The sequence below is a fragment of the Serinus canaria genome, chromosome Z, assembly GCF_022539315.1.
Source record: "Serinus canaria isolate serCan28SL12 chromosome Z, serCan2020, whole genome shotgun sequence".
NCBI classification, from domain to species: Eukaryota; Metazoa; Chordata; class Aves; order Passeriformes; family Fringillidae; genus Serinus; species Serinus canaria.
The window spans coordinates 45,144,851-45,166,444 of record NC_066343.1 but is presented as its reverse complement, the minus strand read 5'-3'; the positions used below and the strand labels follow the sequence as shown (position 1 = coordinate 45,166,444).

At 36.4% G+C, this 21,594-nt stretch overlaps 1 protein-coding gene across 15 annotated transcripts in view; it reads right to left on the bottom strand.

Moving 5' to 3' along the window:
• Nucleotides 1-21,594, bottom strand: part of MPDZ (multiple PDZ domain crumbs cell polarity complex component) — a 95,133-nt gene that overhangs the window by 58,347 nt on the left and 15,192 nt on the right. For 13 of the 15 annotated variants that reach the window (XM_050986624.1, XM_030236687.2, XM_050986625.1 and 10 more), the window contains 11 exons: nucleotides 18,526-18,747; nucleotides 17,458-17,597; nucleotides 15,408-15,621; nucleotides 13,338-13,466; nucleotides 11,939-12,142; nucleotides 9,052-9,166; nucleotides 6,619-6,707; nucleotides 4,497-4,692; nucleotides 3,122-3,211; nucleotides 1,136-1,215; nucleotides 277-423 (listed from right to left, as the gene is read on the bottom strand). In XM_050986624.1, coding sequence (XP_050842581.1) covers nucleotides 277-423; nucleotides 1,136-1,215; nucleotides 3,122-3,211; nucleotides 4,497-4,692; nucleotides 6,619-6,707; nucleotides 9,052-9,166; nucleotides 11,939-12,142; nucleotides 13,338-13,466; nucleotides 15,408-15,621; nucleotides 17,458-17,597; nucleotides 18,526-18,747 — 1,626 coding nt within the window. The remainder of the gene's footprint in view (nucleotides 1-276; nucleotides 424-1,135; nucleotides 1,216-3,121; nucleotides 3,212-4,496; nucleotides 4,693-6,618; nucleotides 6,708-9,051; nucleotides 9,167-11,938; nucleotides 12,143-13,337; nucleotides 13,467-15,407; nucleotides 15,622-17,457; nucleotides 17,598-18,525; nucleotides 18,748-21,594) is intronic. The other 2 variants (XM_050986626.1, XM_050986629.1) reach the window with 2 other exon arrangements.

Here is a 21,594-nt window from a genome sequence, read left to right as displayed (position 1 = left end):
TGGGTAAGCAAGTGACTGCATGGTGCTTACTGGACAATTGAGCTTAGACCATGCGAGACACCTTGGACTATTGAAAAATCAGCTGCCAGGTAAGAAATGTATGTAAGCATGTGTATTCACATACATATATGTAAGTACATACGAAGTGACTACTCAACCAGTAACTGGCATGCTGTTAGGCATACATCACTCTCATGGTCACAGCCTATGAGAAGAAACTTACTGCTCAAAAACCTTACTGAATGCAGACTGAGATAAAGCAGTACTTTATCTTACTTCCAGCAGTTCATCTCCACTGAAAAGCTTGCCGCTTCGTCCAACTGGCCCTTCAGGTAAGATAGATCTGATGAAATGATGACCCACTGCAGCTTCAAGGCTTATCCCTAACCCACTGCTTTCACTATATTTGTTAACCACAGCCACCTAAAATAAGATGAAGAAATGGTTATATGTTACTTTCCACTTCAGATTATGTGCAATTAGGCCAAAATTCCAGAAGTGAGAAACCAGAAGTACTATCATGTAAAATGGGGAGTCAAGTAAAAAAAACTGACTCCTTGATCACCACTTTGGAATATGCAAGTGGGAATTGCTTATGACAATAATGTATCTAATAATACATACTTCTGCAGACACTACATCTGTGACATGCAGTCTCCTAAACTGAGATGCTACTTTTCTTCTGAATCTACGGTATATGTTCTATGCATTATTTACTTCTGTATCTATAGCATATGTTCTATGCATTATCATTACGTGAAATCATTTATTCAGTATGCAGAATGAGAATGAAGCTTCAAGTCCTAGCTAATGAAGTGAGCTTTGAAGTTCATATTAAATATTTTTTTCTCTAAACACATTTATTCTCCTGAAGCTAAAAAATCAGTGAAACAATAGTCAAGGGTGCAGTAATCTAACAAGTCTGCTATGGTTTTGATAAAATACACAAAAATACATATCTACATTCAAAGTCTATAACTAAAATAATCTCAAGATACTAAGGAACATATGTGTAATTTTCATACATGAAGGAATAAATACAATACAAACATATTTCTATCCATATGCTATCAACATAATAGATGCAGAGATGAAAGAGATGCATATTTAACAAGAGTAAACAAAATTTACCTACCACTATTTCATAATTCGAACCCATAATCCTCTGCCATTTTATCTTTGCAGCCGCTTCTTCTGTACTAGTTAGCTGGAAATCTAAAATTTATATTTAAGATAATTGCAACAAAAAATTAAAAAACGTAGTCAACTCCTAAAACTGATAAACACAATGACACAATCATTCCCACGATGTCAGAACTCTCCTAAATATGACTAAAAACTTGGCATGTTTAGTCTCACCAAGCTTAGGCTTACCACAGCAAAAACATGCAAAGCAGTATAAAAGATTCCAACCATGAAAAACTAACTGTGTATTTTGAAAGACATGAAGTTTGGTCAAATAGTTTGGTGGCTGGGAAAAAAAGATACATACTAGCCTCATAGTTGAGTCAATTTTTTGCAATTTTTCAAGATAATAGGCACAAAGGAAATGAAAAGGTTGCATTAAAGCCCTATGTTAAATCAGACTAAATGTAGGCTGATCAGATTGATTCAGGGGGGTGGCTAAAATACTTAGAAACGCACACTGATCCTTTTGGACAGACCCTGAATTTTACAGAGAATGTCAAAAAAACACAATCTGGAGATTTCTTTTTTATTTTTAAAACCATGAGCACAGCTGTGAAAGACTTTTCTGAAACTGTAAGCCCTAAAGGTCAGTAACAGAATGCAAGAAGTTCAAGTTCTTTGCTTTTTTAAAAAATTATTTTAATAGCTAAAGAACAGTAATGAACTTGGAAAGGAAGGAAGCAGAAGTACAGTGATACAGCAACAGGCTAGGTAGTAAACTGTGGCAAATATTAATTTGACTGAAAGTTAATTTGCAGGTTTGAAAAACAGAGAAATGTTTTCTTTCTGCTCATTTCCCTCTCATTCACATTGTCTAGGCTCTATGGCAGAAACCAATAAAAAGCAGTATTTAGATACAACGGCCAGCAAAACACAGCAAGTTTAACAGGATCCTACATACTCAAGGTCCACGGTCTGGGCTGTGTCTACAGTTAGCATCAAAATAAACTCTTCAGATTTGAATGCTCATCACAGGCAAGGACAAGAATCTTCATTACCAAGTTCTCAAACACCACTCATTTTAGTAAGAACAGAAAATGACTAAGAGCCTCAGACAGTGTTTTATGTCTAGTCATTGTCCAGAGACACTACTAAGAGTAAAGTCAGATATTGCATGGCATTCAAAGAGGACAATACTTTCCCCAAAGCCAAGACACAGTAGTATCCGAAGGGAAGAAGTTAAAAAGAAATTCCTTCAGCTATCCAAGAAAATCAGAAAGCATGAGTTATGAAAAGATACATATTATAGAACTTTTCAGTTCTTCCTTTTACACCACAAGCACAAAAATGTTACACATCAAGTTGACACATCAAGTTTTGTTTAAATCTGAAAAGCATCTCATCACACAGGACTTCTGAAAATGCTGAACAGTGCCCTAGGAGATCAAGCAGGAAAAAAAAACACAGTAGAAAACAGGAATTTTGACAAAGAGTTGGGGAAAATTTGGAGAATATTGGTAAGCCAAAACTGACTGAATTTCAGACACAACCAGAGAATACTAAATTAAATGTAAGCTCAGGAATTTGGGAAAAGGAAATTCATCAGAAGATGTAGAAGTCCTGGAACTGTAGCTGGGCAGCTGCAGACAACTGGAAAGATAACAGGGAACGGGTAGAAAACTTTTTTTTTCCTAGACTAAACTAAGAAGAGTAGATATGCAAAACTAAACTAGGAGAGGGTTGAGCAAGTAGCCAAAGCAGACTGCTTCATGTGATATCTTCAGCATATAATTATTTTTGGACACATACAGTAGTCCTGTTCCTACAAAATTTACTACTAAGAGTGCATGATTAAATGTATGACTACTTTGACTTTCCAGTTCTACCTCAGCTGCAGAGCTTGCATAAGATGGGAAGACACATGAAACACCAGATCTTTGTGTAAGCACACAGAAAGGCATTTTCACAGAATAAAATATTAAAGCTTGAGAACCTGTTTCCTGTTGTTTCATGTCATCTCCAATATTTACCACACTGGAACTGCATGGCAGTGATGGGGATCCCTGATCTGTTTCACTGTCATCTGAAAAAAAGAAGAAATCTTTTCAGCTACTTAGCTATTTTATATGTCATAATACTTATCAAGTTCACAGGTATGCTCGGGGCAACAACTCTCTCCTTCACTGGACTTCAGCATACCCCTACTTGGCAAAGAGAATCTGGCATGTGTGTCCCAGAAGAAACGCCATATTTCAAAGACATTTTCTTTTGTTAGTTCATTGCCTTCTCCAATGAGTTGAATAAAAAATCCAACAAAAAAACAGCACAACTATCAGAACCAGCATTTTTACGACAGAATAAAAATACATCTAAATATAACATTCTTGAATTAATTTCTTCTTTTTTTTCCTTTGTGCAATTCAGAAAGCTGACAGTGAAAACTAAAATGCTTCAGTCTTGGAGACCTGCACTCCTGGCACATTTTTCATATGTAGAAAACCTCTCCTACTACCAAGTTCTGTTATGTTTGTTGCGACCTGTCAGATGTCGTGAACACCTGGTGGCTGGAGAAACAGCATTCTGAACACTTGGCCTATACCTCTTGTTAAAGGTGGGAGTGGAAGGATGACATACAGGTAACAGGCTACTTGCTCTCTGAAAATCTTGCACAAGATAGGAATTAGGCCTCTGTTGACTACTTGTGACATACTTTCACTGACATCAAACTATAACACAAGCAGCTGTTTTGTGCTTCCAGCCCCTGTGCAGATAGATACCTTTCATTCAAACACACTGATTTTCAAGATGTGGCACATATACTTAAATACGTGCAGAGTATTTAAGATAAAGCTGCACTAATCTCATGTCATCAGCAGCAAAATTACTACTGGTCTTTGGCATCTGAGTATTTTACACATGCATCATCAATACCCTATCAACCCCTAAATACAGGCTACTCCTCTCATTCCTGTACCTTGTAACAAGCAAGAGTAACTGATTGTGCTCATCAAGGAGGGTCTTTCTCTGATTGCTTTTGAATGCAGCTCTCACTCTTGAGTATGAATAAAACATTTGCTGCCTTCTTACCATTCAAAGATTTGCAGGATCAAAGACTTGAAGCAATTCAGCCAGAAGTGCAACGCAGGAAAGAATGTGAAGCACTCACTTTGAAAATGTAGCAAATAATACCACTGTGTCTAAAAGATTAATCAAACCATTGTAGACAAAACTCCACCCTCAAAGACAGCTGCTACCTATTACCATCTGTAATAGCTACACAGAATGAATCTGGCCCATTTTATTTACAGTTTGCAATTGAAAAGAAAAATGTTTCAAGCCAACTTTACAGCAAAGCCAGTTTTAATTACCTTTGGCTGTGTTACTCTCCCTTGTTTGGAATAGTAAGTCCTGCTCAACAGGAGCACTGAAGTCCTCCTGGGGTGGAATACGATTTTCCTGCTTAAGACCTCTTCTGATCAAAGTGAGACGAACCGTTTGTCCTGTGTGCCGCAAAACATCAACTGCTTGCTGGTTAGTAAAACCCTGAAGATTTGTTCCATCCACCTGCAGGATCAAGCAGCTTTTCAGTTCAGGGCAAAAGAATGCAGTGAGCTCTCAGCATTTTTTAGCCTAAGCAAAAAGCAAGTGGAGAGGCAAGAACGAAACCTGTACAATTTTATGTAATTGGATATGCTAAGCACACCTACTGGAGTACCCCAGAGCTAGGTGACAACCAGCACCACAGCAAAGAGGGGAGGAGCACCCACCATGGTGTGGCCAGGCAGATCTGCCCTGCAAGGTGGGAGAGGATATAGCATGTTCTGTGCAGGGCATATTGCACAGCCTGGCACTCAACCACTTCAGCCATCCCTACCTCTGAGGGGTCATACTGGGTGATTAAACCAACACAGCCATGGCTACAAGTTCTGGAGAATCAAGAGTAAGGAGAGACACATCGATCCACTGGGGTAGAAAGACCGACAGTGTGCAGTCATTCTGAGGTCAAGTAAACTTAGATACAGAATGAACACTGTGAATTCCAATTTATAAACAGAACATGATTGCAAACAAGTCGACATAATTGCTGGTTCATCATTTTAGGAGTTTAAAGAGTATAATTTTGGCGTCCTTTGTTTAAAATTATTTTATTGTCTCATTAACTCGGGTTTTTTCTGAAATTCAAAATTTAGACATTTCTCAACTCTATCCTATCATCCGTACCTAGCACCCACCACGTTTTGTTCTTCTCCCCGCAAACTCCATTATATTCTATTATTTCTACATCTACCCCACAGTGCCTTAAATTTCTGAAATACTTCTTACAATATTATGCTCTTTGACTCCTGTATTTGTTTCTGCCTATCTACACAAAACACATGCTTCATTCCTTTAAGTCCTCCTAAATGAAGAATTAATCCCCTGGACCTTTAGTCATTTGTCATTTGTCACCCTGATTTTCTAGGATTTTCTAAGCCTTCTGATGTTTACCTCCTTGTGGAGAACTTTATCGCACACTGTCTGGAGATAACACATTGTTTTGCATTCCTATACAGAGGAGGAGAGACTTGATGGACTGGTAGTTTGTCCAGTGGCATTGGAGAGGTGGCACTGTCACCCTCCAATCCACTGTCACTTTTGGAAAACTATAAATGTTGGGGTCAGAAAATGAACTTCCTCTTATGTTCTTCACCTTGGAGCAGCGGTGTGCATCTGGTTCTTTCGTGTCTGTTAGCCACAGTCATTCTTCTCTGAAATTCTAAATCTAAAGTAACTAAAAATCGGGTATGACTATTTGACTCTCCTCCACACTTAAACAAACCATATTTAAAAAATGTTTCTTATTCTTCAGTGTCTGAGATCACTCAAATAATTTTCTCCTTCTGCATCTGCAGTAGAAGAAGCAAACAATCTTTGGAATAATCCATTTCAGCCATCTGTACTCAGCATGTAAATCATTACAAAAAAGGTATGTACTTTCACAAACAAACATGCTAGCATTTCTGGAGAGAGACCATAACCTGTTCTTAGAGCTGTTTTCACACAAATGTAAGGACAGATTTTTGAGAGACACAAAAATGCAGTCCCTCCACTCAGAACCTGATTTCCACCACAAAAGCAACAGTTTATGGATGAAAATATGTTCTTCTTTCTCTGAACACCTAAAACTTTTGGACACAACTTCTTAAAATCAATTTGAAAATAATTGCCCAGTTTGAATCAAACTTTGAAATTTCACACTTACTAACCTCCTGCTATTATGGAGGATATATAACAATTTAGTCTCACGTACAAGATTTTTTTTAAGAATTACAATATACCTGCAGGTAGCATAATCAGAAAACATGTGATGAGATATTCTGTCAGGAAAGGACTCAGAACCGCAACACTGATCCTAAGTATTTTAAACAAGTACTTAATGAGTTTTTCTTGCAACATAAAGAAGCAGAGTCTTGTAGACAAGTGATCTCTGCTCATCCTGCGTTTACTTACAACTATAATTTGATCTCCCACATGGATTCTGCCATCATGTTCAACAGCACTGCCTTTTGTAATGCTCTTTACAAAGATACCAGAAGGTTCTGGGATAAAAAAAAACAAGGAAAATTAAGTTAACTAATTTATTAAGAAACAATTAAATAATACAACTAAAGGCACCAATCAAAAAAAGGGAAAAAAAAGAAAAAATAATCCTTAAGTAAGATAATAAAAGAAACATAAAAAGGCAATTATTTAAGAAAAAACATATATATTACTATCATCTTAAACAATGAGCCAGATTTGCATTGGATCAGACTTCATTCAAAACCTTACAATGCCAAATACACAATTCCTGATGTGAAACAAGAAATATTCTAACTTCCTTTAATCTAAATGTTGAAACCAACATAGACAAAAAACTTATTTCTGACTTTTGCCAGATTTGGACAGAAAATTCAGCTTGAGTAAACTAATCCAGTAATTTCAGAATTTTCTATGTACCTAATAACAGCTTAAGAAATGCATTTTTGGATTGCCATATTGAGAACATTATAAATGAACAGGAATACAACTTTACATTTGAACCAGTTTTTAACTGCCATTATCACTATTTGATAAAAAGGTCACAAAGTTTTAAAAACGCCAACAGAACAAAATTAAACAAAAAATGCCCTATTTTCTATCAAAATAGAAACATTTTAGTTACTAACTAGTTACTACTTTTGAATCAGAAGGGAAATACACAGAAAACACCTACAGAAGGGACATTTTACTAAGAGAAAACATTTCAAGAAAAACACACTTGCTTTGAAAGAACTTCAACAGCTCAATAAAATACAACTGTATGGAGTTCCTACATGCATATTTTGCACAGCTTACATTAAACCAGGAAAAATAACAGCATAAACTGGCATGAAATCACACTGACAGTCTCAGGCCTATAACACTGGTATCAAAATCTTAACAGCATTTACTTTCTCTCAACAAATGTTCGCACTCTGTTAAAAGAATATGCTTGATCAGAACATAATACACTACAAAATGTATTTTAAAAGCTGTCACACCCATTGCAGACCTCAAGCTATCTTTTTACTGGCCCTCAATAGGACAAAAGTTCCTATCAGGAAGGAGGATTAATGACTCAACTCAGCTTAGGAAAAATAAGATTACATATATATTCAAGTCCCCTCACTGACGAGTCTCTCTGTCAGGTTTTGGTGGGTTTTTGGGGGGGGGGCAGGGGGTTGGGGTGGGTTTTAAGAAGTTGTTTGCCCGGGCTTTGTGCATAATTATATGGCTGGTCCTCCTAACTTCCAAGCATTCTTATATCCTGTAACAGCTGTAAGATAACATGACAAGTTATTTGTCATTTACAAAAAATTCAGAAATGTTATTTGCTGTCCAATAGTTTTATTGCTGCTTCTCTGACAGCAAAGCTGTTCCGTAATGGTTATGCCACAAAACTGAGTTACCTAACTAGCTCCTGAGACACGAATACTCTCTAACATAGCTACATGCAGCACAGTAATTTCAAACTGAAGACCAATGATACCCAAACACTAAATCAGTCAAAATATGCTCTCAGATCTATACGTGGTCAACATCTTAATTTGTCTTTTGAAATTCAACTGGACACTACTAAAGAGTGGACTTGCTTGAATTCTGACTGTCTGTTCCTGTGGAAGTCCAGTTTTCTCCGATCCAAAAAATTATAGCTAGAAAATCCCAAAAATATGGAATGTACCTATCCATACATTTTTCAAACAACATACAAGTGGATACAAGTCAAAGCAACAGCACTTTGAGAAGCTTTATGACATGTTCAAAAGACATCCCTTTCTAGCATTACTAAATTTGCCAAATTTCCCCTAAGGAAGCCTAAGAGAGTTCTGGTTATTTTTGTGAAAAATGTAGTGGAAATTACAAAGTAAAAATAAGTAACTGTCTATGAACATTTCTGCATTTATTTATTTAAATAAACTTATTTATTGTCTGCTACAGCCCACAGATGAAGAAACATTTATTACATCCAGACGTCAATAAAGAATTTGTGATGTGCTACCTGCATTACGCACATTGTTTAAAAATTAATTACAATCTCTTAAAACTACTCAGAATGCTACTGTGTTGCCTTGTAAGAAAGCTACTTCTAATAGAACAGGCTCAAACTATTTTACCATTGTTTTTCAAAAACACCTAGCCAAAAGTGAAGATAATAACTGATTTAAACATACTGAGGTGGGATTTTTTAATAATATCAATTATTTATATTCTAAACATCTTTTTTACAAAATGCAAGCCATTCTTTTTCCTTTTCAAATTTCAAATAGATTTTAGATGGTTAAGGGTTCTTTTAAGAGAAGTTGTATCAAAATTAAGTCTTTGATGCACATATACCATAGTATGCAACAGACTGCATAATAAAGTGCAGGAATCAAAAATTACCTGATGCCTTGTCTCCAATGTAACCAGCAATAGTTATTCCTAAGCCCTGGTTGTTTTTAGTGAGTTCAACATTGAATTTCTCCCCATCTTCACAGCTATCAACAGAAGCATCATCCTAAAAAGAAAAGGGGGATTAGAAAGGAAGCTCTTTTTCTTTAAAGATTCACCACATTCTTTAATGTCAGTAACACATAAAATTACATAACACAAAAAAGAAGTATGAAATTTACTTATGTTCTTATTTGCTGTTCACCAGACAAGCAAGAGGTAGGTAACATTCCTCATGCTAAAGCAATGCAGGGGAGGTCACGTCCTCCTTCACCGCACTGCTCTGGGATATTACCTTTAACCTATCAATCAATATTTAATGAATAAAATAATTGGTAAAATTTGTACAAATTTATTTTTGTACAGTAAGTACATATACATATATACATAGATATATATATACATATATATATACACACATACACACACACACATATATATATATATATATATGAATATGTAGCTTGCTGACTTTCTGGGACCTCCTCAGAACTAGCTTTAGACTGCTGTGTTATTAAAAAGAAGAAAAAAACACCCAATTGTATTTCTATTCTATTTGTCTAAATTTCTTTCATTAACTATAGGTGTCTTTTTAAAACTTGCAAATTTAAAATATGCTAAAAGCTATCACTAGTCAGGCAATTATATTTCTTGCTTCTGAAAGGCTTAAAAATTTCATTTTAGCACATAGAATTGTATTTCCAGCTAGCTAAATAATTAAAATCTTCATTAATACCTGCTACAACTCTCTGAATTTCAATAAAAATGGATTTTGGGGCTATTTAATTACTTGTTGTTAATGAAAGTGGGATACGTATTAAAATCCTATTTTAACAATGGGGGTTTGTATTATAAGTTTTTATTCTGCCCCTTCTGCATGCAAATAGCAGCTAAATTTTTTTTAAGTGCCAATATTGCAACCAGCCAGATATTAACTAAAGCCAGTTTGATTAGGAAAGTACACACAAATAAAGATTTCAGAAGAGCTATGATGCTACTTCCCAAGAGAGTCTGACTTGAGCTCTTTATCCAAGCAACTCCACCAGAAACCAAATTGAACACAAGAAAATAAATTTCCAATGTATTAATGATCCCCCTCATTGAAAATACAGGATTATTTTCGCCCCAGGTAATGCCACTAAAAAAAGATCCAATTCCTATAGCCTCCTGAATTTATACAACATAGATATCTGCAGGTAACATGACAAGAAGTGCCCATTTTGCAAAGCCATTCTGGTCCCAATAATAGTTTGAAGAGCATCATGAAGACTTCACCTACACCATATCTTATAGGAAGAAACTAAAAATCAAGCTGTTTGAATCATCATCTTCACTCCAGACCCAAATCAATGCATTTTGCATGACTGCTAAAAGGGGTGCTCCTTCCAATTATGTGATGTTGTGCAGGCCAGGAGTTTACAAATAGCCTGCCTCCTGCTGGGAACAAAGTACCAGGAAAGAAGTTTTGAAAAGTATGCAAATTGGGATGGTGGGAAAAACCTCAAATTGTGCCCCTTTGCTTCTTTAAGCTATTTTGTCAGTACTAGAAATCGCATATATTCTGCAGCTGCAGGTAGCTCTTCTTGCATTGCATCATATAACATCAAAAAGGCAAATACTGCAGAAATAATGCACAGATTAAATTATCAAATTCAGCTTTTATTTCGAGAGATGCATTTCAGACAAGTAATACTAGTGCTAAATATTAATCTCTTTATCTAAAATGATTAATCTCTTTATCTAAAATGCAGAAAGGTTTTACATCTCTGAGTACTGTAAAAACACAAAAGTGCTAGTTTGTCTCTTATCTTCAATGCTCAGAAATCTCCATATTAAAATTAACTTTCTTTGCCTTATAGCCACAAAACAGGGGATGAATAAATGTTAATTTTTCACAGATACCACTACAATGGACAGAGACAAAATGATGGTAACACCATATAAATTGTTATATAACATCCAGGCATAAATTGCTGGATCAATTCATAGAAGGACTTATCTTCTGATGTGACTTGACTCAAATCTACATTAGAACTGAAGAAAATGTCTAGAAAAACAATAGGAAAAAGTAAAACAAAAAATTCTATCTAAGGGTAGGCTCAAAACCAACAAACCTTTTCTTCTCTCATTAATTTACTTTATGTATTCACATTTAAATGTATCTGGTCATAGCCATTGTGGCTAAACAGTACTGTTTCTGAATCCCATGAAACCAGACTTTGTTACAAACGTGTAAATTACCTATTTTGTAGAGGTTTTGAGCTGACAAGTCATGATAATATTTACATCATTTTTTAGGTGGCTGACAGTTGTAGAGGAGTAAAGATACAAAGTACAATCATCAGCAGGAGAGTAAGGGTAGCAGCGGGCTCACTTTTTTTAGAAAACATCCAGCAAATGAGTAATGACAGGTGATATAGGAAAGGACTAGCATCTGTGTGCTGCTTGGCACAGGGAAAAAAGTTCTGATGAACAGATGAAATTATACAGAAAAAGAGCAGGTAGACAGAGAAATGCTGAAGACTCAACTAGTTCAGTTCTGAAGAAAAGACTGCGTTGCTTCAGTTGTCCCAATGTAATAATATACCCTTACAAGCAACTCAGAACAAGTTGTTAATCAGATTATATTTATTGAAGTCCCAAACCTTAATCCCAAAAGTCTTCAAGAATACAGTTCCTTGCACTGTACATTAAAACTCATCAGATTTAAATTCTCTCAGAATTGCACTACTGGGAAAGAAAATCCTAGCTTTTGAGAACATAAACACAAAAGACATTCAAACAGCAGCTAAAAAGAAAGGAAGTCTGCAATGGGTTACACATGCTCACTGTTGCCTACCTGTTTCTCTGGTGTAGAGGTGGGTACTGGTGTTCCTGGAGGAACTGCTGGTAGAAGTGGGTCCTCAACAGGACCTCTTGCAATTACCAGTTTCACTCTATTTCCACACTGCCTTAGAACTTGTGCCACCTGCTCACTGCTCATTCCAGCTAGGTCTGTATCACCAATTTTCAAGATGTGATCTCCACTACACAATCTTCCATGCTGAAATAAAAATAATGACGAAAAAATGCCATTTCTCCCATCTACTATACAATTAGAAAAATAGCATATAGCTTCAGTCACTTCTAAGACATATGAATCAGATGACTTTTTTTGGATGCCAAGTCAATATCCTGATAACATGGAGAAGAAAAGAAGGTTGTCTAATGGCAAACAAAATTTATTAGGAATTTCCCCAGAGATACCCATGAGATCCTTTTTCAAGACCTGACCCAAGCACAGAGAAAAAAATGTGCTTTGCTACAGTTACTCCTACTGGTATTTAATAATTGCATGTAGATTGCAGAACTTTGGGTTTCATTTTCAAGCTCACATCCAAAAAACAGCATACAAACACATAGTCAGGTTTGCACTAACACTAAAAAACTACTAGTAGTACAAACATGACTTCAAAATAAAATTATTTTCTCTCTTCCTGTGATCCAGTTACCTAAATTGCTTAACACTGGTTTAGTGTCTTACTGATTAACCTTTAATTAATAAAAAAGCTTCATATGAACTTAGGCCATATGACGAGTATTACAGAGACAGGTTTGTAAAAGGAACCTATCTACCTGTTCCGGGGAAAGAAGGCAACAGTAAATGCTGTCCATGCATTTCCAGGCCCTGTTATCAGGTCACTAATGCTCTTGTTGGAAGACTCACCAGACTCTGTGCCTACTCAGTCCTTGACCATCATTAATGCAGCCCTAGGTACCTGTCCAATGAACAAGCTTGAATTGACCTGTGATAACCAAATTCAATTCACGTGACCCCTTCAGGAAAGAGCAGAGACCATGTCTTGAAGCAGACACATGAAGGCACATACCTGCTCCAAGCTTCAGTAAGCTCAGCAGAGAAAAGCAGATGCTCTTAGCTGTTAGGGCACAGCAAGTCAATCTTTGGAATCCCCACCACCCCAAATTACAACCAGTACACTTGTGAAAGAATTAAGACTATAAATGCACACAACACATATAATGTTACTAGATTTGAAAAAGTAATTTAGAACCTAATTCATCTTTCACATTCAAATGCAGAGACTCCTGCACTAAAGACACCTTTACAGAGGAAGAATTTCCATAATTACTTTTCCTTTTTTACACTTATTTGGATAAAAGCTACCACTATTTGGTCTGTTCATAAAAGTAAAGAGTAACTACACAGCTTACTGAACAGAGAGGATGGTTGAATTTACCTGATCAGCCACCCCTCCTGGGAGGATGGTTTTAACAATCACTCCAGTTGACTTTCCTCCCACTATCCCAAATCCCAGACCTGAGCCATCATTGACCAACTCTATGGTCTCCACATGCTGCCAGTGAACCTAAAAGGAATAAACACAAGTTTGCAAATGATTAAAAACATAGCATCGTAGAATTGTTCAGATGTAAAAACGCCTTTAATATTATCAAGTCAAACGATTAATACCTGTATGGGAATTTGCAGGTTATTTTCTCTTATTTCTTGAGTATTTAACAATGGAAAGTTGGAGGAAGATTTACATATAATACCTTTTTAATATTTACTATTAGGTGTGATATTACATAATATTTAATCAGTAAATTACTAATTCTATAACAGGTGGAACTTCTCTGATACAAACCAGAGCTGAATAATGGGTCAGACCTTTTGAGAATGAACACAGGCAGCAGCCTAGGGCTGCCCACCTTCATGCCCCTTTGCAGTCAATAAATACTGCTTCTAGAAAACCACACAGGACTGGAAACGTAAATCTTCAGGTTTGTCTTCAGGCATGTTCACATCAGCCATTACAACAAAGCACGAGAGAAAGCAAAATCCCAATTCAGTATTTCTAAGTGTGAAAGCAGAACCAAATATTGTGATGCAGATAGTAACAGAAATGCCGCATGTAATATTCTTCTGCGTTGTCTGAAGGCAACACCGTAAGAATGAAGTAATTCTGACTGCAGACTGTGTTCTGAAAGGAACAAAACTGCTCTGAAAGAAAAACAAATCCTAGCTCACTCACATGGGGCACTCCTTGAAGGGACACCTGGAAGCTCATGGTATTCTTTCTCCTGAACAAGAACTCCTACAGTAAACTCGTCTAAAATTTAAAACCACAGCTGGTGCTATACCAGGTATAATCTTATAATAAGGTTTCCTCTTGAATAATCAAGGTATTGCAAACTCAAAGCCCTGCGGTACCTGTTTGGAAATCCAGTCTTAACATAAAGCCAGTGTAATAAAGCAAAGCCTGAAGGAAAAAGAATAGCTCATAGTATGTTGCATTTAAAAGTAAAGAGAACGTGAAAATTGTGGAAGGCATGCTAAACAAACCAGAAGCAGCTATGGAATGTCTGTAAGGAACATATTTTCATGCAAAAAATGCTGATCAGCGAATACCGAGGCAATCACATAGAGAACATTCCAGAAGCAATCCTGGAAAAGAGCAGGCTTCCCCTATGTGTTGGCAGGAAAAGTTAGGTGAGTCAGCTGCCCTCCTGCGCACAGATACAAAGAATATTTCTGACATTCCTTCACTAAATGTTTTACACTAATGATTAAAAAAACAGTTCCTTTTTCCAGAGTAATTGCTCTCTATACTTGACTCCCTTGAAGAAGGGCCACAGAAGACTGAACAGTAAAACCTACAGAAACTGAATGTAGCCTGTTTCATCCCAGGAAAATCTATTACGTGAATGAGCTAAGAGGAAGAGAAAGTACAGTTAATATCACCCTGATATCACCATGTTTCTGAAGTGTGTTGTCTACACCTAGACATGCAAAAGCTCTCGTACGAAAGGAATTGTAGTAGTGCTGCTTTTTGGGGAGCCCTTAAGCGCATCTTGTAACTTCACTGGAACTCCCATGCTAACAGACAACAGGGAAACAAACACAAAAGCACCCATCCAGACGGTGGTGCAGATCAGATTCCAATGCCTCAAAAAATTGTTTGCTCAAGCAGAATGCAAAGAAAAAAAATATCCAATATCCTGTTTAGTGCAACCTCAAAATAAAGCTTCATCAAGTAAGGTAAACATGCTGCATTTGCACTGGTGGATACAGATAATTTGGCAGATGGGAGCAAGGAATACATCCAAGATGAAGATTTTTTCCCCCAGCAAGCCAGAATATTTTCTAGTCTTTGAAGGGAAACAGTATAATACAGATAAATAGAAGAAAAGCCTCAAGAACTGTGAAGGAATGAACATACATGTTACAAAAAATTACTCAATACACTATATATAGTAAGTACATGCACATCCAGAATTAAATACACAGATGTCTGGGTTTTACTCACCGGGTTGGAATGGGCTGAAACTGTGCTAGCAGCAGATGGAGACCGGGAAACTACAGGACTGATGAGCTGAGGAAAAGTGCCTCTAGCCACAACTAGCTGGACATTATCTTTTGCTTTCTGCAAAATGCTGATAGCCTGTTGATGCGTAATTGTCTGATCAAGGGCTTGTCCATTAATAGCAAGGATTTGATCTGCTTCTTTCAGCTTCCCATCTCTGTCACAAAGGTGTAAACAGATGACAAAATAAAGAAGTAACAAAAATCAAGGAAGCATTGCCACATAACTTGTAATATTTTGACAACTTTACACGATTTTTAATAACCTGGTCTCTATACCCCCCACTTTTTTAATCCCCCCCTGCAGTTTTGCTGAAAGGAGCTGATTTGGCACCCTGGTGATGGCTCCCTTTGAAGCTGATCCCACTGCTACTTTCCCCTGGTGACTACCCCCCAGCCAGCTTTCTTCTCCCTGAACCCCCATGCGAGACTAAGTATATTAATCTCAGTCGCTCCCAACCACAGCCTGGAAACTTATGTTTATCCTTGACTTTGAGCCTCTTGCTTTACAGACCAAGGGCCCCATTTTGTTCAGAGCACCCATTTTGAATATTCATCAAACCATGGAATAGAACAGACTTTCATCAGTATGTTACCGATGAAACAAATTACAGAAACAAATTTTGTTTTGCTGAAAAACAAGGGGGAAAAAAGGAAAAGAATAAATGAAAAAAAAGGACAAAAAAAGAAACCAAACAAAACCCTGAACAAATTAAAAAAAAACTCTTCACTTTTTGACAAAGAAAGCATCACTGTAAAATTACATACTGAGTTTTTCCTCAGATCTGCTCCAAAAGAAGTGTATGAAGCTTACACAGTTGAATTACTCTCTCTTTCTTCCACCACTTCTTTGCATCCCAAAGTGGCAATGCAAGACTCTCTATTACAACACCCTTTGTGAGCATCCACACTCAAGAAACCCAGGTAGAGCACCAAGGTAGAAAAAAAAAAATTTAGCTTCAACTCATAAGAAACAAACAAACAGAAAACAAAAAAACAAAAAAACCACCAAAACAAAACAAACACAAAACCAACAAAACAAAACAAAAGAAAGAAAAAAACCACAAAAAACAACCTCACCTAAACCAAAACAAAAGAAAACAAAAAGAGAAAAAGGAAATTGGGGAGACTAAAAAATATTGTAGGGATATAAAGCAAGCCACATTTTGTACCTGATTAACTACAATTAAGTCTGTATACCATGTTCTTGACTCTCTTGCCCGTGTTCTTACTAGACTTAAAGTGAGTATTCAGATCACAAATAATCCAAAAGTACCTCCCTAAAGCACAGTGAGAAAAAGCACCAACATGACTCAGCCTCTCCACACAACACACTGAGTACACTACAAAGCAGCTTGGCCCAGTGACACACCTTAGTCTGCAGTGAACCAGTGCTGCTGCCATTTACCTTTGAGTTTGTGCGCTCCTTTGGCACTTTCCTCAATGTTAGCTGTAGAATCTGAGTTTAAGTCTAAAGCATAATTTCAGCAAGCCAGTATTATTGCTGAGCTTCTGTAATATCAGCTGAGTATCTCTGAAAATATCCCTGACTTTAAAAGGTCAAGACTTGCTTGACGTCAAATCTGGGTTTCACACCCGCTCAATGGGACTCTAGCTAACAAATAACACTGCCAGATAGAGCTGACTTTTTTACATCAAACTGTTCTTCAGTGAATTCAACGATGGCAAAATATGTATTTCAACTTTAAAAGGCATGACACAGAACAGTAGCTTCCTCTTTTTCCCCATTTAAAAACCCCAGGGAAATGTCCTTTGTAATTTCTATAAATTAAGAACAGTTCGTACGATGCCTGTTCCAACATCACATCAATTGTGGCAAATAATTTTACATCTGCAATGATGCTCAGAAAACATGAAGAGAGAAACATGTAAGTAAACATGTCCTTGTACCACAAAAATAACAGCAGTAATACAACTGAACTGCAGTGTCACATACACACTTGGTTTAGTAAAATATTCAGTAGTAATATTACCTATGTGCCACACTTCCCTCCTGGATTTCTTGCACAAATATTCCTAGTTCTCCCCTGTTTTCACTCTTCAGTCCCACAACACTGAAGCCCAGACCACCACTCAGAGGTTTAATAAGGTCAATTGTCTCAACAAGACGACCCTGTTCAGCAGAAGTTGAAAAAAAGGGTACAAATGTTAAAAATGTTGAAAAGCAGCAATAATAAACGTGGCAAACAACTTGGAAATTAATTTTTGAAACAAATAAGTTGCCATTAATTAATGACAACTATATCTTGGCAAGACTATACAAGACTATACAGGCTAATAACTGAAACATATTTGTTCCTTTCCAGTTTCTTCTTATCATACAGAAAATGTTTGAGAAATAAATATTATTACAGCACAGAAGAGAAAATCAGGGAAAAAACCATAAATATACAGAGTTTTGGTTTAGTGCTGACTGAATAGCATATATATATATATATATATATATATATATATATATATATATATATATATACACTTTTTTTTTTTTTTTAGAGGGTACAGGACAAATTTCAAGTAAAACCAGAAAAAGATGAATTTCAGAAAGATGAAAAAAACTTGGACTATGCCAAAAGGCTCTCCTGAACACCACTAGACTTCTGCACTGTTTATGCCTACTACAGGAAAGTAGTAAGATTAGAGAACAATGCACAGCAAGGTCAAAATTTTCCATTTTATTTCCAAGAAAGCCACAGAACTAGATTTCATTAATTATGCATGCAAGAGCATGCTCTGACAAAGTATCTCCCTCATGCATAGAGCAGCAGTTCTACAATGAGCATGAAAATCAATGGCATGCTAATCTGTAATACACACACTGGTCAGCTAAGGACAGTAGCTCATGAGTGACTATGTCAGAGCTAGTTTTTCAACTGCCTTCTCACTTACTAATTGTTTCTCAAACTAAAAAGCTACTTTATTTTATTCATAAGTGGTATTGTGAGTTCATGCAGTAACTCAACTGCCTTTAAAAAATATAAATGTATCTTAATCTTCATATAATCAGTAATCCAAATTTTGTGGTTATTATATGATAGGGTTACCTGGGACATGTTTCTGATCAGCTGCTCGAAGTCATCACTAGAGAATTTCCCATTAATCTGAGGAGTAACGGATCTCATTGATGTTTCTAACACATTAGCTGGGTTACCATTCTGCTGAGCCAACAAATATGACTCATTAAGTGGCAAGGACCCCATGTTCACACCATGATGGAGAAGCTGAGGGAATTCACCACTGGAATGTATGGAAGGTGTAATATTTACCTGTAAAAGATTGAAGGCAACACAGATTTATAGACACAGCAGAAACCTTCTCCTTAGTTGAGAACATTATGATAAGCCAACTGATCATCAGAAGTACCTGAAATTCCAATTTGCAATTTTAAACAGACATTTTAAGGAGAAAAATTACCTTCAATATTTATACCCAATGTAAATTGGGTATAAATATTGTAATTTTTTTATGTAAAATTGCCCACTCCAAGCACAAAAGAAATTGATTAGAACAACCTAAAATTATTTTCCTTACTCTGTCTAAAATTCGTTTGTTCCCATCACCATAGCATCTTGAAGTACTCCATCACTATGCTAGAGATAAACAGGAACAAATTTTTTATACAACCCCAGTATTTAAGAAAAAAAAATTCAAAAAGCAAACAAAAACCAAAAAAATGTTATCAGTTGTTTTACAGTTTTTAAAAAAGTATGCACATATTGATGAAAAAAATAAGTAAATCTCACAGCTACACAGAGAAAAAATTTCACTGGTCAGGGTTTCTGCATCACTATGTGCTACAGCTACCCATGTTACTATCTGCACGAGCTAGGATTAAATACAACTTTAGTGAACAAGTCTGAAGCCACCAGTCTGATCTGAAAGTCACAATCATATTGTGACTTTACAAAGACTTTACATTCCACTTTTCTCAGAATAGAAAAGAAAAAAAACCTCTCTGTTTCGCAGAGAAAAGCTATAGTAAATTACCTCTTCTCAAGCAGATCTGTGCCAATCAATCTAATAGCTGCTGGTGATATAAAGCTCAGGTAAAGCAGAAACCCTCATTTGTCTTTTGTCCCACTTGCCTGTTGACCATCAATTGGTACTGCTTTACTGCAGATAAATTTGCTTCCTACTTGTCTGGCACACTATTATATTGCAACTTCAAACACTTTTCATAGTTTTACAATACACACTTTCCAGCATTCTGCATCACAATACAGAAATCGAAGGTTCCTCTTCCTTAAAAAAGTATTTTATACTTCAAGTATTAACAAAAACTTTAAAACAGTAGATATATTCTAAACTGTCTACTCCACCAGTCTCAATTGTTCAAGCATGTTACATCTATTGGGTTTATCATATCAGTCCTCCAACAGCCCAGTCATTAAAAGGTATCCATCATACAATTCCATATTATTCTCCATCATACAATTCCATCTCATCTGAGTGTTTTAGGAAAATGCAATAAAACAAATATAATTTGTTGAACAACTTATGTGGCTGGGAAGGCCCTCAAGTTAAAGAAAAAATACCACAAGTCAGCATTAGAAAGAAAAGCCCTCAACAGCATTTCTAAGCCTGCTCTGACCTAAAAAACTGTATAGAAGAAAATTTGGATGTTTGGAACTTGTTTGGAACTTTGTGATTTTTATATCCCAGCGATTATGTTCTTTATCCATACTTGTGAGGAATCATTTGGGTTATCTTTCAAACAAATTGTAACACCTAAAATGTGCACATATGCACTTTCTTTAACCACATACGTTTGGGTTGGCAAGCTTGTAAGGCACAGATAGACAAGCCTTGTTTCACGGTTCATTACATGTAACAAAACACAGAGGCATAATCAAATTCCACCCTTTTGAGAATATAAGACTTCCCATTACATTACATGAATGGATTTGAAACTAGTAAAGTCTACAATGTACTCGTGTTTCTTATCTGCATAAGGCCATATAATAGGTTAATTCACTTCCACCTTGACAATATTGTCCATTTCAATGTATAAAACTGTATAGCTGAACTTGGTCAATTATTTGCTTTATTTCTTATTCTCCTCCACCTTCAAATCTTCTTATAGAGCCTGTTGCTATGCTTCTTCCCACAAAAAATGGTCACTGGTGAAATCATTAATCCTAGGAGTACCTAAAATTATGGCAATTAACCATTCTTAACTTGTTCTACTAAAAATATTCTTACATTTCTACAGCAATATGAAGCAGCCTAAGAGTATATGAGATACACATCTGAAATACCTTTCATGTGCACCTAAAGGCCACAGTTCAGGTCTGATTTCACAAATGTTAGTAAGTCACAGATTCACTCTCTTTCTAAATTGCAGTGGTCATTGAAGAAAATAGCACTGAATTACCCTTTCTGCTGAAAGTTACCATCCTCAGAGCACTCCTGATCAAAGCAGTCCCTAGAGAACTAATCACCTGCTCTGGCCAAGTCAGCAAAGTTAGCCTAAACAAAGAACAGAATAGTACAAGTAAAAACTACCAATTTTATCCAATGTCAATCGGTGAGAGCTCACTAAACTACTTTGGTGCAGCTTTTGGAGTGGTAACTTCAAACTAAGTGAGCCAGGCTCAGCAGCTGAGCATCGTAACGACTTCAATCAGTATGATTACACTTAGAGAAAAATACATTAAATGTCTGCAATTTCATTTAGCACCATTCTTACTGCTTTATTCTGTCCTGGGGCCCTTTTACTGCATTAGGAGCTTCTGGATGTTTCCCATTTCAGGGTGGCAGAAGTGGAAAGTCATTGATATTACCGATAGGCTTATAAAACCTAACTGTGAGTGAATTCCCCACTTTGAGTAGAGTGTGTGGTCAACTTTGAAGACAAAAGAAGGAAAATTCTGTAATAATGCTAAAAGTGAAATCTGAAATGTACAGAAAGCTAGAACACCTTCTATTTTACAAGGAACGAGCCATGCTGGCCAAAAAGGAGAGAAACACAATTTTATGTCACAGAAACTGACTGTAGCTGAGAGCCCAATGCTTTGAATTTATTCCATGACACCACAAAGTTCCCAGACTGCTAATGCAGAGACAATCGCAGTTCGTGAAACCTCTCTCTGCATAAAAAGCCTATTTTTTTC